This window comes from Pteropus medius, unplaced genomic scaffold (assembly GCF_902729225.1).
Source record: "Pteropus medius unplaced genomic scaffold, Ma_sr-lr_union100, whole genome shotgun sequence".
Lineage (NCBI taxonomy): Eukaryota > Metazoa > Chordata > Mammalia > Chiroptera > Pteropodidae > Pteropus > Pteropus medius.
This window is the reverse complement of record NW_024350927.1, coordinates 6,558,549-6,572,718: the sequence shown is the minus strand read 5'-3', so window position 1 is coordinate 6,572,718 and position 14,170 is coordinate 6,558,549. Positions and strand designations below refer to the sequence as shown.

Genomic DNA, 14,170 nt, shown 5'->3' with positions numbered 1-14,170 from the left:
CAGAACCCCTTCCTGAATTCTGACGAACCACAATCTCCAATGACCGCCAGATGCAGCCCCATACGGAGGAGCCGGTTCTCTGCGCGGGTCCCCCGGCAGCCCTGGGCTCAGCCGGAGGGAAGAGTCCGGCTCCACTCACCTTGACCTTCCAGGTTAGTTGGTTGCCATCTTTTGCAGGAACCCCTGCTCTGTGCCAAGTCTTCTTGGGAGGCAGACACACCCTGATCCCACACCAGGTTACCATTCTTGCTGTGGGACAGCGGAGACTGGTGACCAGCAGCCCAAACGCTTATCTACAGGAGGCTGTTAGGCAGAAGCCCCTGGTACAAAATGAAAATGCCGGGCCCTTGATCAGAAACCATCACAAATTCCAGCTGGGCAACAGCCCCAGCGCAAGCTCTGCTAAGCACAGAATCCTGCTAAGCACCGAAGGGGCTGCACACCCATGGAGCCGGCCCTGCTGTTAGGGAGCAGCAGGGGAGGGTCGACATGGCCAGTGTCCAGGGCTCAGTCACATCACCAGAAGCCACAGACTTAGAACGGGGCCTCGAGTCAGCCACCTGCCTCTCCGATCTGAGTCTCGTGGAAGCTTCCAGACTGCGACATGGGGGAGTCAGTTTCTATGCCGTTGCTGCATTGCAAACAGTTGCCTCTCTCCCTTCTCACCTGGATGTTATGTTTCAGGAGTGACTCTTGATGAGACAAAGACAACTCTGCAAAGTTACTCGTTTAGAGACAGGATGATCTGCGATGTCTGTGTGTATGAAAATCAGACAAAGATACGATGTTTTGCTGAGGAATCGATACAATAGGAAGGATCCTGGGGGCAGGGGGTGTGGTACCAGCCTGAACAGCCGCGACAGAAACACTTCAGGTGCAGAGTGCTCCTTGGCTAACAGAAAAGGGGCTTCAGGGCTGGCAGTTTACTTGGACATTTCCATTTCCAACAAAGAAGGATGACGGGGCCTGTCCAAGTGGTCCCCGTGATGTCTAGCCAGGGGACGGACACAGTGAGAGGCACTGGGCTGAAGAGAGCCCCTCTTCCTCTTCCTCCACGGGAGGTGTTTGTGAGGTTCGAACAGATGGGCGGTGGTGAACTCAAACAAAAAGACGTCTGTGGGGAAATAAGGCAGCTGCTAGCATGGCAGGGACACAGGCAAGGACGGGAACCATGAGCATGGGGGACCCAGGTGGCCAGAGCGACAGGATCCCAATCTGAAGGCATGCAGTGGGACCAGTGAACTTCAAGCATGCTTCACGAACTGCACCCCAGGTCACGGTGAGTCACACTGGCCAGAGGAAGGCAGCGCCTTGTTGGGAGCCCTCATACAGCATCTGGTGGGATGAGTGTGTCCCCCACAGACCAGGCACGTGCTGCTAGGAGGGGACGCTGGGAAGCTAAGACACCCGATGCCCACTAGTCCTTGGGCACCATGGTAGCAATGCAGACGCCTGCAAGGCACAGACCAGGTGCTGAATTAGTACTTTCATTTTGACTGGATTCTTCACCATTTTAACTGCTGGTCCTCAGGAGAGCCCCAGAAAAGAGTGTCAAAGGCCATTTCCTTTTTTTTTTTCCCTTAAATACATAACAGCTACAATTTATGATTATTTTGTACATTTGCAAGCACAAGCTTTGAAAACAGAAAAGAATTGGGGTTTAAATATTCCACGGAATCACAATCTAACTGCCTCAGTTCTTGTCTGTGCCTCGGTTTCTGATCTGGAAAATGGGACTGTTATTACGATGAGCTCTCCCTCATGTAAGATTTGAAGAAGGGGGAATTCGGGGTTCCTAATGGGTTTTAAGAGTTCTGTAGGGTTCCCTCTGCCATCCAGCCAAACATGGGGACAAAATGATCCTGCAGCCCGTTTGTCAAGAGACCTTAATTACTGACCCGCCTCAGAGGCATGGTGTGATGGCTTCATCTAAAGAAAGAGCATTTTTTAAGGGCATCGGGTGCCTAGATGTGTTCAGATATAAATATACACACACACTTCTGTTTTTAATAACCTTTTTATTTTGGAATAATTTCCATTTCTTTTAATGTTAACATCTTACACAGCCAAGGCACATTGGTCAAAACTAGCAAATGAACGTTGATATATTATTTTTAACGAAATTAAAGACCTTTTTTGGGTTTTACCAGTTTTCCTGCTCGTCTTTTTTTCTGTTCCAGGATCCGATCCTGGACACCACATGACATTTAGTCAAATATAAATATATGTTTTAACTTTTTACTTTGAAATATAGATTTACAGAAAATTGCATAAAAAAGGGAAAGAAAAGAAAAAGAAAGAAGTACGGAGAGAGCCCGTGCACCCTGCACTCAGTTTCCCCCAGTGCTGACATGTTGTGTAACTACAGAATAATACTGAAACCGGAAACCGACAGTATAATCTGCAGAGCTTATTAAATACACATGCATATATATATATATATATATATATATATATATATGTAATTTTTTTTTTAGGCAAGGCAACCCTTGGTTGATCTCACAGATTGCAAGGATCTTGTCCGCTTACAATCTCTCATTTTTAATTTTTTACGCCTACAGCACCTGCTCTTCCTAGGTGGTCTCCCATCCAAGTACTAACCAGGCCCGACCCTGCTTAGCTTCCGAGATCAGACGGGATCGGGCTTGTTCAGGGTGGCATGGCCATAGACCATGCATATATATTTTAATCAAATATTTTAAAACATTACTTTGCCTCACAGTCGAGAAGATTAAATACTTCCCCCCAGAACATAAAATTTGCATCTAGCTCCATCTGCCTTCAAACTCAAATCTAACCCTGAAATTCTCGATCGTTCTCTCCAACCCATCAGCCATTGACTAACACGCCCAAACATCCCTTAAAAGCAGAACTGCACTCAGCCTTGGGTCTGCAGAGCCTCAAAGTACTGGACCTTGAACTTCCCAAATTCATGGCCACGTTCTGTGTGTGTGTGTGTGTCTGTGTGTGAGGAGGGTGGGGGGTGGAGAGGAGCCCCACTTTGTCTCAGTCCATTCTCTAAGCTCACTCTCATGGACCCAACACTGCTCTTCCTGTCTCCTGGGCGTTCTAGAAAGATAAAGAGCTACATATATATCCAAGTACATTTCTTCTACTCCTGTCAGATATAAAGATGACAGAATGTATCCTATACATCTGCTTTCACGATGACAGAAGTAAATCAAATTGCCACAAAGACATCAGTTTTATCGAAGACCGGAACTGAAGCAGACTGCTGTTCCTGTTGTCTTGTTATCCAGGATCGTCTACAGGTGAACTCTACCTGAGAAGGACCATTTTCTTGTTTCTATGGAATAATGAGAAGCAAAGAGAGATAGGAAAAGAGATTACTTGCAATTGATTTTACCTAAACTCAAAGTAATAGTTTATTTAGATCATAATCCTAGAGTGTGGTCCCTTTAATTTAAAAGTTCAGGACCCTGAATCAAGTGGTGGTTGGGAGTAGGCAGACATTCCGCTGTCTGAAACTGGGAAAAATGTAAAGACTTCGGCTCAGAAGCCATCCCAAACGCTGCCTGGGTCAAAGCTCCCGTGAGGGATGGGGAGGGTTGGTCTGCCACCGCCACAGGCATTCCAGGCATTCCTCGGCCCCACTTCGGCCCACACCCGGCTCCAGGCCTGGGCGTGGTCAACCCAATGTGCATTGCTAAGGGACCCTCTCTGCCCTAGAGCTTTGAGGAGAAATAAGACAATTCTCATAGGAATCCCATTTGCACAAGAGGGCCTGCCCGCCCTCTTTGCTCCCCAGCATTGACTGGCTTAGCCTGGAGGAGGGCCTCTCAGACAGAGCGTGCCAAGGCCAAGGTCAGACTCTGAATCTCCGAGAACTGCTCCCGGGGCCCTTCTGACTTTCATAGCGTGGTCGAAATGGAAACAGGCTCCTGTCTCCTCCGTAGCTAGGACGCACTGAGATGGAAAAGATGGAGCAAAGGATGGGGTCCAGGCGGGGAGGCAGGAACACGGGAGGTGCCCTGGTCAGTGGCTGGATGCGGGGCAGCAGGGGCATGCAAGGCTGGGTGGGGTCACAGCAGGTGCTGTCCTTGGTCTTCTTCAAAGGTACTGGAGGCCCCATCACCTCACCAACCCTGGAGGCTTGGTTTAGTCAGCAGGTCAGAGGAGGAAGCTAGAGCACTAAACTGTGGCCTCACCTCTTGGATTCAGATGAATCTCTATAAGCACTAGACAGGACCACGGGGACCGAGAACCGGAGGGCCAGCAGCACAGGATGCCTGCGGGACAAAGGCGAGGACCAAGGCAGGTTCGGGGAGCTCTGCCGAAGCCCAGGGCCCACGAATGGGTGTGCCTGGGGGTCCAAGACCTGGAGAAGCCACCACTGTGTCTTCGCTTTCCATCCTCCGGTGGCTCAAGCCCAGCGCCCGTTGCCATGGCAATCCAGCTGGCCTCACAGTTCACCGGACCAAAGCTGGCATCTGCAGGTGGAGCTGGTGGGATGCAGAGAACTGACCTCATCCGCGCTCCCTTGGGGGAACCGTCCTCATCGGTCCCTGGAGCCAGAACCACCACCATCTTCTGGTTCCCGGCGCCATCCGGGGCCCGGCTTCAGCTGAAAGGAAACACTCTCCCCAAGGCAGACACATCGCCCAGTGCCCCCGCGAGCGCCTCCTTCAAATCGAGTGGCTGCATGTGGAATTCATCTCAAGGGGAGGAGGAGAACGGATGTGCGTTGGCTTTCAAGTCACTCTGCAAAGCAGGTCCGCAGGGCAGTGACAGCACCTGGGCCCACGTCCGAGGGCGTGAGCCAGTGGCTCAAAGACCCACTTTCCGCCCAGACTGCTCTGCGTGGGCTCGAAACCTGTCCCCCTCCCCCTCCACCGCACCCTCGCTGCCTGCGCTCGTCATGCTTCTGTTCTCTCTGTGACGGGAATTACGGACTCTTGCTCACGAGATAATGCTCAGAACAGGGCTGCTCACGTAGTCACTGCTCCGTAAACGGGCTACTGTCATCTCTGCATGCAAACCCCCCCCGCCCCCAGCCAGAAGCCGCCCAGGCTGCCTTTTTCCTCCGACACCCGTGAGCGGTGCTCCAGGGCCCCCGCTTGCTCCCGCAGCGGCTCCACCGTCCAACGCGGCAGAGCTTCGGCATCCGGGGGGCCTCGCGCCGGCTCCTCCCCTCGGGCCCCACAGCGTGCAGCACTTCTAGGGCAGTATACTTGCTGATTGCTTCCTTCACCATTGCTCACAACAACCAGCTAAGACACTGCCAAAGAAACACTCACAGCTGGCCCTGGCGGTGACGCGGGGGGCAGGCCTGTCCCGCCTCTCCTGGGACCTGTGGATAAGAAGGAAATCTGGGGAGGAAGAGAGGATGGAGGAGAGACGTGAGACTGGCAGCAGGTCCCCTCAGGGCTGGCCCACCCCTGGCTGACGAGGAGGAAAAACCAAGTCAGCAATTCCCTGGAAGAGAAAAAGTTAGAAGGCGACAGTCATTTAAACGTCCACGTGTCTACGTGGACAGGAAGCAATAGAATAAAGAGCACTGACCGCTCCCCCATCCCGGGCACCCTCAGAGAGTGCATCCATCAGAGTTCTGCCAGAGAAACAGAACCGGAAGGAGACAGAGATTAATTCAAGAAAATGGCTTGTGACTGGGGGCTGCTAGGTCAGCCTGGCAGGCTGGAAACTCGGGCAGGAGCTGACACTGCAGTCCACAGGTGGCATTCCTTCATCCCCAGGGAGACCCCAGCTTTGTCCTAAAGACCTACAACTGACTGGATGAGGCCCACTCACATGATGGAGAATAATCTTTACTTAAAGTGCAATGTCTGCAAACCGCCTTCACAGCGACACCTAGATTTGTGTTTGGCTGAACACTGGGCACCACAGCCTGGCCAAGTGGACACTGCAAACTGACCCCCATAGAGGATATTTGTGGATCTAGAGACTAACTGCTTTGGATGCTGACCACTGATGGGAAATTTCCTCTTCCAGGAAGGTATGGGGACATGCAGGGGTGTTTTCGGGAGGGTCAGTGTGGTCTCTGCCTCAGCACGGGAGGTCCCAGAACCTGAGTTCCAGGCAGAGTGGTGCGGATGCAAGCGGCTCGTGAGACCTTCCGTCACTCAGCAGGACGCAGGACGCAGGACACAGGCTCGTCCTGTCTTGACAAAATGTCCAGTGGGAGCTGATGGGAGTTCGCTCTTACCTTTGACCTCTGCCCCCAAAAGGTGACCCTGCGATGCTCTGCCTAAAGGCTGAGCCCAGTTGGACTTGAATTATGATTTTTTAGTGTGGGGCAAAATGTCCCTAATATGTCCAATTTTATTCCTAATGTAAACTCCAGCAGAGCATCTTTATCAAGCTAGAACGCTGGTTCTCAGCGTCACTGTGCTAAAAATCACCCGGCAGCTTAGAAAATGCAGACCCCCAGTTCCACGCCGGGGCCTCTGATCCCACAGATCTACAGTGGGGCTTTCACAGGCGGTTTCTGCAGTGGCCGTGTCCTCAAGCGCAGGGACAAGCGGAAAGGGGCCCGACCTGAGGCCGGGTTGGCCCAGGCGGAGAACCCGCAAACACCGAACACCGAGGCAGACGTCCCCAGGCGCAGACAGGTCCGCAGGAATGAAGCGGCAGTGACACGCGCTCACGGCTGCGTCCCCCGCAAGAGGCACGGCCGCCGTACACTGCAGAAGCGTCTGTGCATGCCCCAGGGATGGGGCACACCCTGCACCCCTGCTGAGGTCTCCAGCGAGCACTCACAGGGTGTGGGAACGATGAAGACCAGGAACACGGCAGGTCCTCGATCCAGCCCACCGTCCGGCTCAGAAACAGTTCTGAAGGAAAAGAAGTCTCAGAAAAGCAAGACCGGATGCACCTTCTGCTGCCAAGCAGAGTCTGCCCCCAATTTCCAAGCAGAACCCCATTTTCCGAATCGAGGCAGTAACATAGGTGAAGGTGACTACATATGAAGGCTGCCCCTCCCAGGCACCAGGGCTGATCAGCCAGGCCCCCAAACAGACAACACTCTGCAGCCAGAGAGGTGAGGCCCCGACCCTAGGCAAAGACAAATAATCCCTCAGCACGTGACATCTGTGTTCTGTGAAATACAAAACGCGCCAAGTCGGGCTGTCCTGAAAGTCCAACCTGCGTCACAGTGAAGAGGTTTAGATCTGAATGTCTGCTCCTTTCTGCCAGGTCAGCGACTGCCACAGAGGTTAACGCAGAGGTGTGAGGGCCCGGAGCTGGGATCGGAGCCCCTCACTTCTCACAGGGCCCTTGAGCCCCCAGGCCCGACGTGTCCTGCTGCAGAGCCAACGCTGCTGGTCCAGGGAACCGGGGACACGCGAGAAGAGCAGAAGTCATTTTTACTACGTGAGTCTGAAGTTCCTAGCGCTTAAGTTTTACACACTGAGAAAAAGCGGATTCGGGTAACGAGGCTCTTAGACGCTGTGGCTCCTGGGAAAGCAGGAGCCCGTTCCAGCCAGGAGATGTGCGGTCGGCTCAGGGAGCCCCGCGTCCCGCCTCCAGAAAGCACGAATGTTCCCTGCGTGCACCACCGCCTACCGACTGAACACCTACAATGTGCTGACACCATGCTGGGTGCTGAGGACCCGACGGGGAGGACGGCGGATGTCCTGGGCCTTGAGGGATCGAGAAAGAGAGACAGAGAGAGAGAGAGAGAGATGGGCAGGAACTCACGGACACGCGAAATCATAGCTGTGAGCAGCGCTGAACCACGAGAAGCGGCTCTGAAGTGCCCGTCCCGATGGAAGGAGCCCAGTAGCTGCTGAGAGCCAGTCCCGGTGATGCAGACGCCCCGCCAATCATCACAGGAGCCCGTGGGTGCTGAATACCGGCCGTGAACGTCCTCTCGCATTTCACAATGCCAGTCAAAAGCTGGAAGGACTTACTCTGCCTTTCCATCGATCTCTCCGAAAAACCTGGCCCCAGGATGGTGATGGTGGCTCAGAGGAGCTTCTGAGACCCGTCCAGATCTGTAGGTAACTTCCGTCCAGGTTGGCACCAGGGCAGACAGAAACCTGCCTTCAGAATGGGAGGTCCCAGGGATGGGGCCCAAAAAGACCGACTTGGGTGTTTTCAGCCTCAAAAATTACATCAGGTCCATGTCTGCTGAAATCAGCATTCCCTGAGCAGCAGCCACCACTCGCATACCCCTCAAGTTTCAGGAGCTATCTGTGCCACCCTGAAGAAAAGAAAAAACTCCAGCAAGTTCTTGGTAGGTGAGGCTGGTACACGCCTGTTCCTCTGCTGATCCCACAGTGTCCCTGGGGAAATGGCAGGCGTGCTTGCTGGCTCTTGGGCGCTGCCAGCCAGAGCCTGTTGCCTCGGGCCTTTGCAGAGTTGGAAAACTTGTTCATCTAACGCTTCTTAACATTTAGAGCTCTTATGCTTTCCTTTTCTAATTCTTAGGGATGGAGCCTTGAGCGGCCAACTCTGGGAGGCAGCAGGTTCATTAAGGGAGAGAAACCCCACCAGCCTGGATGCTTAAGAAAGCCTCCCGGGGCTCAGAGTCAACACCGTGACTGTCTGAAACGGCCCTTACATTAAGAGGTGTGTGTGTGTGTGTGTGTGTGTGTGTGTGTGTGTGTGTGTGTGTGTACACAAAGAACAGACACCATGAGAGAAGAAAAATTAAAAAATAAAAAATTTAAAAATTAAAAAAAGAATTGAGTATTTTAAGAGAGAGTTATTGTATCGCCTGTAAAACGGTTATAAATATGAATAAGTTTCAATTTTCTGGTGCAGCAGATGCCGTTGGCTGCCTGCCCCAGGTCCACACACCTCTCCTCCGCTCACAGGCCCTGACGTGGTTCAGGTAAGGCACCCCCTCTCCGCGGTCACAGGCCTCATGGATGCCACTTCAGGAACCCCGTCGCTTGCCAGCGATTGGCTGGGGCTGGCTACGGGGCACCATTCTGGCCAATGAGATGTGTGGGAAAGTCAGCAGGGGCTTGGGAAAGGTTCCCTCACTCATGGTGAGACCCCCCAGGAAGAGCTGGGTGGGGGGCTCGCAGACACGGAGCCAGCATGCAGAGGGTGGAGAGGAGGAACATGGAGAGGTGGTAACCCCCTGACACGGCCAAGCCACTGGACGTAAACTGCCACAGCGTTACCCAGCCTCTAGACTTCCGTTTTATAAAATTTTTATGCTGATTATTTAAGTCGTTTTGAGTGGAGTTTCCCCCTACTTGTAGAGAAAAGAATCCTAACTGACATATCGCGTAACCTACGCAATTTGGGCTCCACCAATTACTTCGGAATTTTTTTAAAAAAGCAAACCATTTAACAGAAAACAAGGTCTCTGTCCAGCAACAGCAGAAACAGCTCCCCTGTCCTCTCCCTGAGAATCGCGCCGTGCGAGGGGACCTTCAGGCTGCGGTGGCATCTGCTGGCAGCCTTTCACTTCCGGGTCGGCATCTGGGCGATGGCAGCAGATAGGAGAGCACAGGCTGCTGGGGGTGGTGACAGCAAGACGGAAAACACGCTTTCGACAAGGTCAAAGAGGCCAGGACCGGTCCCCGTTTCAGGTGAAGGGGTCTTGGGTTTGTTCTTCGGCCCTGTGCCCTGCCCCTTCCTGTTCTCAGGCCGGAAATGCCCTGGACGACGGGTCAGGGAATATTCATTCACTGGCGAAGGATCGGGAGTGGAAACGCGGGAGCCCGGCTTTCCCAAGTCGAGTCTTCTCAACAGGAAAGGTGATTTCAGAAGCTCAGACACTTTCACAACGAAACCCAGCCCACGGGGCGGTGCCGTCAATTCGCCTTTTGGAAGAAGCCCGGCCACCCCATGTTTCTCTGAGTAGGGACCAAGGGTGCTGCCACGACAAGGCCACCCCGGCCCAATCCCTCCTCAGGGAAGAGGCAAACAGCTCCCCGACCACGGCAAAGCCTTCCACGGGCTCGCCACGTTCGGTTACCAAAAACAAATCTCATTCCTTCGGGATCCCGCCTTCCCAATTAGCCATTAGGCATCTAGGCCCTGAAAGGAATTTGCTTTTCAGAACCAAAGGCCAGACAACCAGAAAGGTTTCTCTGACGTCAAGGCCAAATTTCCTACAAAAAACACCAAATCTGCTCCAGAAAAACGCATTATTTCCCGAAGGCCTGCTTCTCCAGTTCTAAGTGCCGTGCCCCGAAGTCGATGGCCAACGAAACCGGCAGAAAAAATGAAAAGGCGAGTCACCTGCTCTGTGGGTTGAGAGAGGGCAAGGCGTGGACCCCAGCCGTGGTCCTGCGGCTGGCTCCACCTGTCCGACCTGTCGGCCTTGCTGCCGCCTCCCGGCCTGGCATGGCTGCGGGGGCAGGGCTCGCTGCCAGCCCACTCACCTGTGGACAGGTGCCAGCACACAGGTTCTTTCCCCTCTCCTCCCACCCCGTGACCGGCCCGCCCTTCCCAGCCCCAGCTAACCAGCCCCTGGAACATCGCTCCTGAGTCATGTGGACGCTACACTCACCGCGGGTGGAGAGGAAGAACAAAAGGGAAGAGGGAGGCGGGGGTGGGGGGGGTGAGGCGGGGGGACCCGGCCCCCAACCCCACCAACCGCCCATGGCGATGCTCAGGAGGTGTGGCCGGGGAGGACCAGGAGTCGAGGCCCTGCCAGGGGGACATCCGGGTCCCATCCCAGGGCTGCTCTCTCCCTGGGTGGCTATCTGGGAGGCAGCTTTGCTCCCGCAGTCAGCAGACGGGTCCTGCGGACACTGGAATCCGGAAGGCTCAGAGCCCTGCCAGGCGCCGGCACAGGTAAAGGCAGGGAGCAAAGGGAAGTCCCCGGGGCACCAACGCTGCTCTGAGCACAGAGACCCGCCCATCCTCTTGTCCCCGGCCCTCCAATGAGATCGCCGAGCGCCTGGGGTCCTGTCTGTCGTGTGAGTAGGGGTCCTGTCTGGATGCATTCACCAAGTGCTGATGGGCACAGCGTGTGGGGCTGGTGGCATTGGGCCCAGCAGCATCGCCGCCTTTTCCTGCCGTCCAGGGCCGAGAGTCCTCGGCAGCCAGATCCAGCTTCTCTTCCCTTTTCGCTCTCCAGCCCCGACGCCCGTCGAGCAGTCGGTTGTGAGCCTGGCAGCCCACAGCTGTCTGAGTGCAAGGTCACTGACAGGCCTGGGCCATCCCAACCACGGCTCAAGTTCAAACCTCTGCTTCAGAGGGGGCCGATTAAGCTGAGCCACGGCAGAACAGAAAGAGCGACACTGGAGGGAAGCCACGGGCACCCCGAGATCTTTCGAAAACTGGGGTTTCTGCGTGCAAAGCAGATGCTGAGACCTACACTCCCTACGAGAAAACCGGAGCCCGCTTCCCGAAGGAGACAGTGAAGCGGGGGCGGCGGTTCGGACCACCCCGCCTTCTTCCTCCGCTGACAGCCTCACGCACCTAGGCGGGAAGAAGGCTGCCTGGCACGGGCATGGCCTCGGACCTCAGGGTTGGGTCAGTCACTTCGTGAAGCCCCATCTCCAAGCCAGCGGCTCTCTCTGTGACCCCTGAGGGGCTGGCAAACAGCCTGGGTATTGCTCAAGGAGCCCGAAGCACAGCAGTAGGGGCATGACTGACCTCGGGAGGGTCCATCCTGGGCCCTGACTCCTCCTCCTGGCTCCCAGACAGCCAGTCCGCTGCCCTCCTCCCCCGCCAGGCCTGGGTCAGAGGCCTGAAGAAAATCCCCAAGCCCTGGCCGACTCCAGCCGGCCCCGGCCCTTAGATCCCCAGCTGGTCACCAGGCTAAGGCTGAAACTAAGGAGAGAAAAACGCTTGGCGCTTTCAGAAAACTGAACTGCAAAGGCCTCACGGCAAAACCGTCAGCAGGGGCTCTGCCTGCCCTTTAAATTAGCGAGGGATCTATTTACCGAGTGGAGCCAGAAGAGACGTTGAGGCCTTCTGCCTCCGATTTAGGAGACAAGAGTCTTTTGAATTGATGTATGAAGTCCCATGATAAGTCATTTGGGATCCCCCAAAGTGGAGAGGCTGCTTGTGGTTAGAGCTGGGTGAGTCAAACAAACAAATGAGCCGATGAGCTCAGCTTTCTGGAAACAGAACAGAGACAGAGGCAGCTCGCGATGTGGAAGCGGTGGCCCCCGAAAGCCTAGTTCTGAACCCCGAACCCAGTGCTTCTCAGTAAGGGGCGATCTTGTCCCTCAGGGGACACTCGGCGATGTCTGGAGACATTTTTGGTTGTCATGGCTGGGGCTGGGGAGTGGGGTGCTACTGGCATCCAGTGGGTAGAGGCCAGGGGTGCTGCTAAACACTTCACAGTGCACAGGTCAGCCCCCTACCACAGAGAACGACCCCGCCCCAAATGTCAATGCTGCCATTGAGAGACGGTCATAACACAATGAAAACGTATTTTCTGTTCTTTAAAAGTCCTGGGCTAATGGTCACCTTTAGTCACTGGACATGTCCCTCAGTCCAGAGGGACACTGGTGGGGACACCTCTTACCTGCGGTGAGGCCAGGTGAGAACGGCGTCAGTAGCTTTGGAGGGGCCTCTGGGAACAGACCCCTGCCGCTTGGGGGAGCTGCCCGGGGTTCAAGTCCTCAGAACTTAGCCCCCTGCCATCAGCTTTGAAGACAGTGATGACGCTCTCGCCCTCACAGCAGACACCTCACCTGCAGCAGGTGCTTCCAGGCGGCAATGACCTTTCACATACTTTGTCTCGCCTGAATAAATAAAAGCCTCGCCCATAAAAGCGGTCTTTCTGCGTTCCTGACCTGCCAGACCAGTGGAACACACAGAGGTGTCACGTCCAAGTGCGTTGGGGGCGAGGAGGGGGGGTGATGGGGAAGGGAGGGCATGTCCACTTCACATCACACAGGCAGAAAGCTGAGAGACGACCCAGCCCCCAGCCAGCCCCCACCCCCACGCTGAGTCCAGCCAGACTCCCCGCCACCCCGACTGCCAGAGACGCGCTGAGCTGAGCGTAGGGAACACCTGAGTAACAGGACTCCCGGAGCCCGAGGCTCTGGAAACATAAGAGCGCCTCCCACTCTGGAGCTTTTCCTGGCCTGCTATGAGGCTCAGCAAACAGGCAACAGAAACCACGGCGGGCTGGGTGGAGGGAAGGAGACACGCCCGGGGCCCGCAGTGGCCACCGCTGCGGGGCTGCTGGGGACAGGCAGGCCAGAAACGGGCCAGAAACGGGCCAGAAACGAGCCAGAAACGAGCCCTACCTGTCAGCTTCATCCACCTCTGGGTTGTTCGAGTGTTGTTACTAATTTTATAATTTTAAAAAGCAAGAATCAGGGCAGAATATGTCGTACCCACGCCTGCTGTCCTGGGAACACAGCTTGCCTGCCCAGGAAACTCTCCGTGCAGTCTGGCATGGGCTGCTGATCAGGGTCCCCAGACCCCACACAATGCCCCAGAGAGACTGCAGAGACCAGAGGGAAAGGGTGGAGGCAACGGGACAGAGAGCCCCTCTCTCCAGCTAACCCCGGGAAATGAGAAAGACCAGCCCTGCACCAGGCCAGGCGCCCACGCGAGAGAGAAGCCACGGGCCCGACACCCCCACGTCTCCTGCCCACATCCCCGCGCAGGTGGCCTTCGCCATTGAGGATCCCCTCAGACTGTGACAAGGTTCTGGATCCACTGTTCACCCGAAGTTCACGATAAGGAAGAAAGTCGTGTGTGGCTAAAATGCACCCCACCACTCCCGCCCAGCCTGCAATTAGAACGAGGCACAGCCTCCCGGAGCTGCCATGCTGGCCGCTGCTGCACCCCACTTCCCGACCCTCAGAACCCCGGATCCGGTTTGCCAAGCCTGATGCTCAGTGTTGTCGCTGCTCCTAAAAACTTACTTCTCTCCCCGATGAGAGCTGCAGGCTCCCCTCCGCTGGCTCTGCTACCCACGGCCTGCTGGAAAACTCACACGAATGTGTCCCCAAGACCTTCCACCTCCCCAGGTCCCCTGTCCTACCAGAGGAGCCCAGACCCTAGGAGACAGGGCCGCAGCTGGCTGGGCAGGGGCTGACCTGGAACCGAGCTGGGACACCGCACACGCTCTGACATTGTCATGGCATCTGCTGTCGCTAACGTCAACTGCGACAGTAGAAATGCAACATTTGGCCATAACAACGTTACATTTTAACGATACAGTGCATATTGTAAACTGCTGTAAAGAAAAGATGGATAAGCTGGCAAAATAACAGCCACTTCTGTGCCACAGAGGTGCTGCCCCACGCAA

The 14,170-nt window shown here is 55.2% G+C and overlaps 1 protein-coding gene and 1 non-coding gene across 11 annotated transcripts in view; both read right to left on the bottom strand.

Annotated features, from left to right (window-relative positions):
* Positions 1–2,552: 2,552 nt before the first annotated feature.
* LOC120585942 (5S ribosomal RNA) lies at positions 2,553–2,671 on the bottom strand. Its single transcript, XR_005648579.1, has one exon. It is a non-coding gene; the product is annotated as a 5S ribosomal RNA (ribosomal RNA).
* A 290-nt stretch (positions 2,672–2,961) lies between these two features.
* Positions 2,962–14,170, bottom strand: part of LOC120585688 (uncharacterized) — a 31,320-nt gene continuing 20,111 nt past the window's right edge. For 3 of the 10 annotated variants that reach the window (XR_005648473.1, XR_005648474.1, XR_005648471.1), the window contains 2 exons: positions 4,170–12,014; positions 2,962–3,307 (listed from right to left, as the gene is read on the bottom strand). Coding sequence is in view for 1 of the 10 variants with exons in the window: in XM_039842018.1 (XP_039697952.1) it covers positions 3,267–3,307; positions 4,170–4,250 (122 nt within the window). In the remaining 9 variants the exon portion in view is untranslated. The remainder of the gene's footprint in view (positions 3,308–4,169; positions 12,015–14,170) is intronic. The other 7 variants (XR_005648476.1, XR_005648477.1, XR_005648475.1 and 4 more) reach the window with 4 other exon arrangements.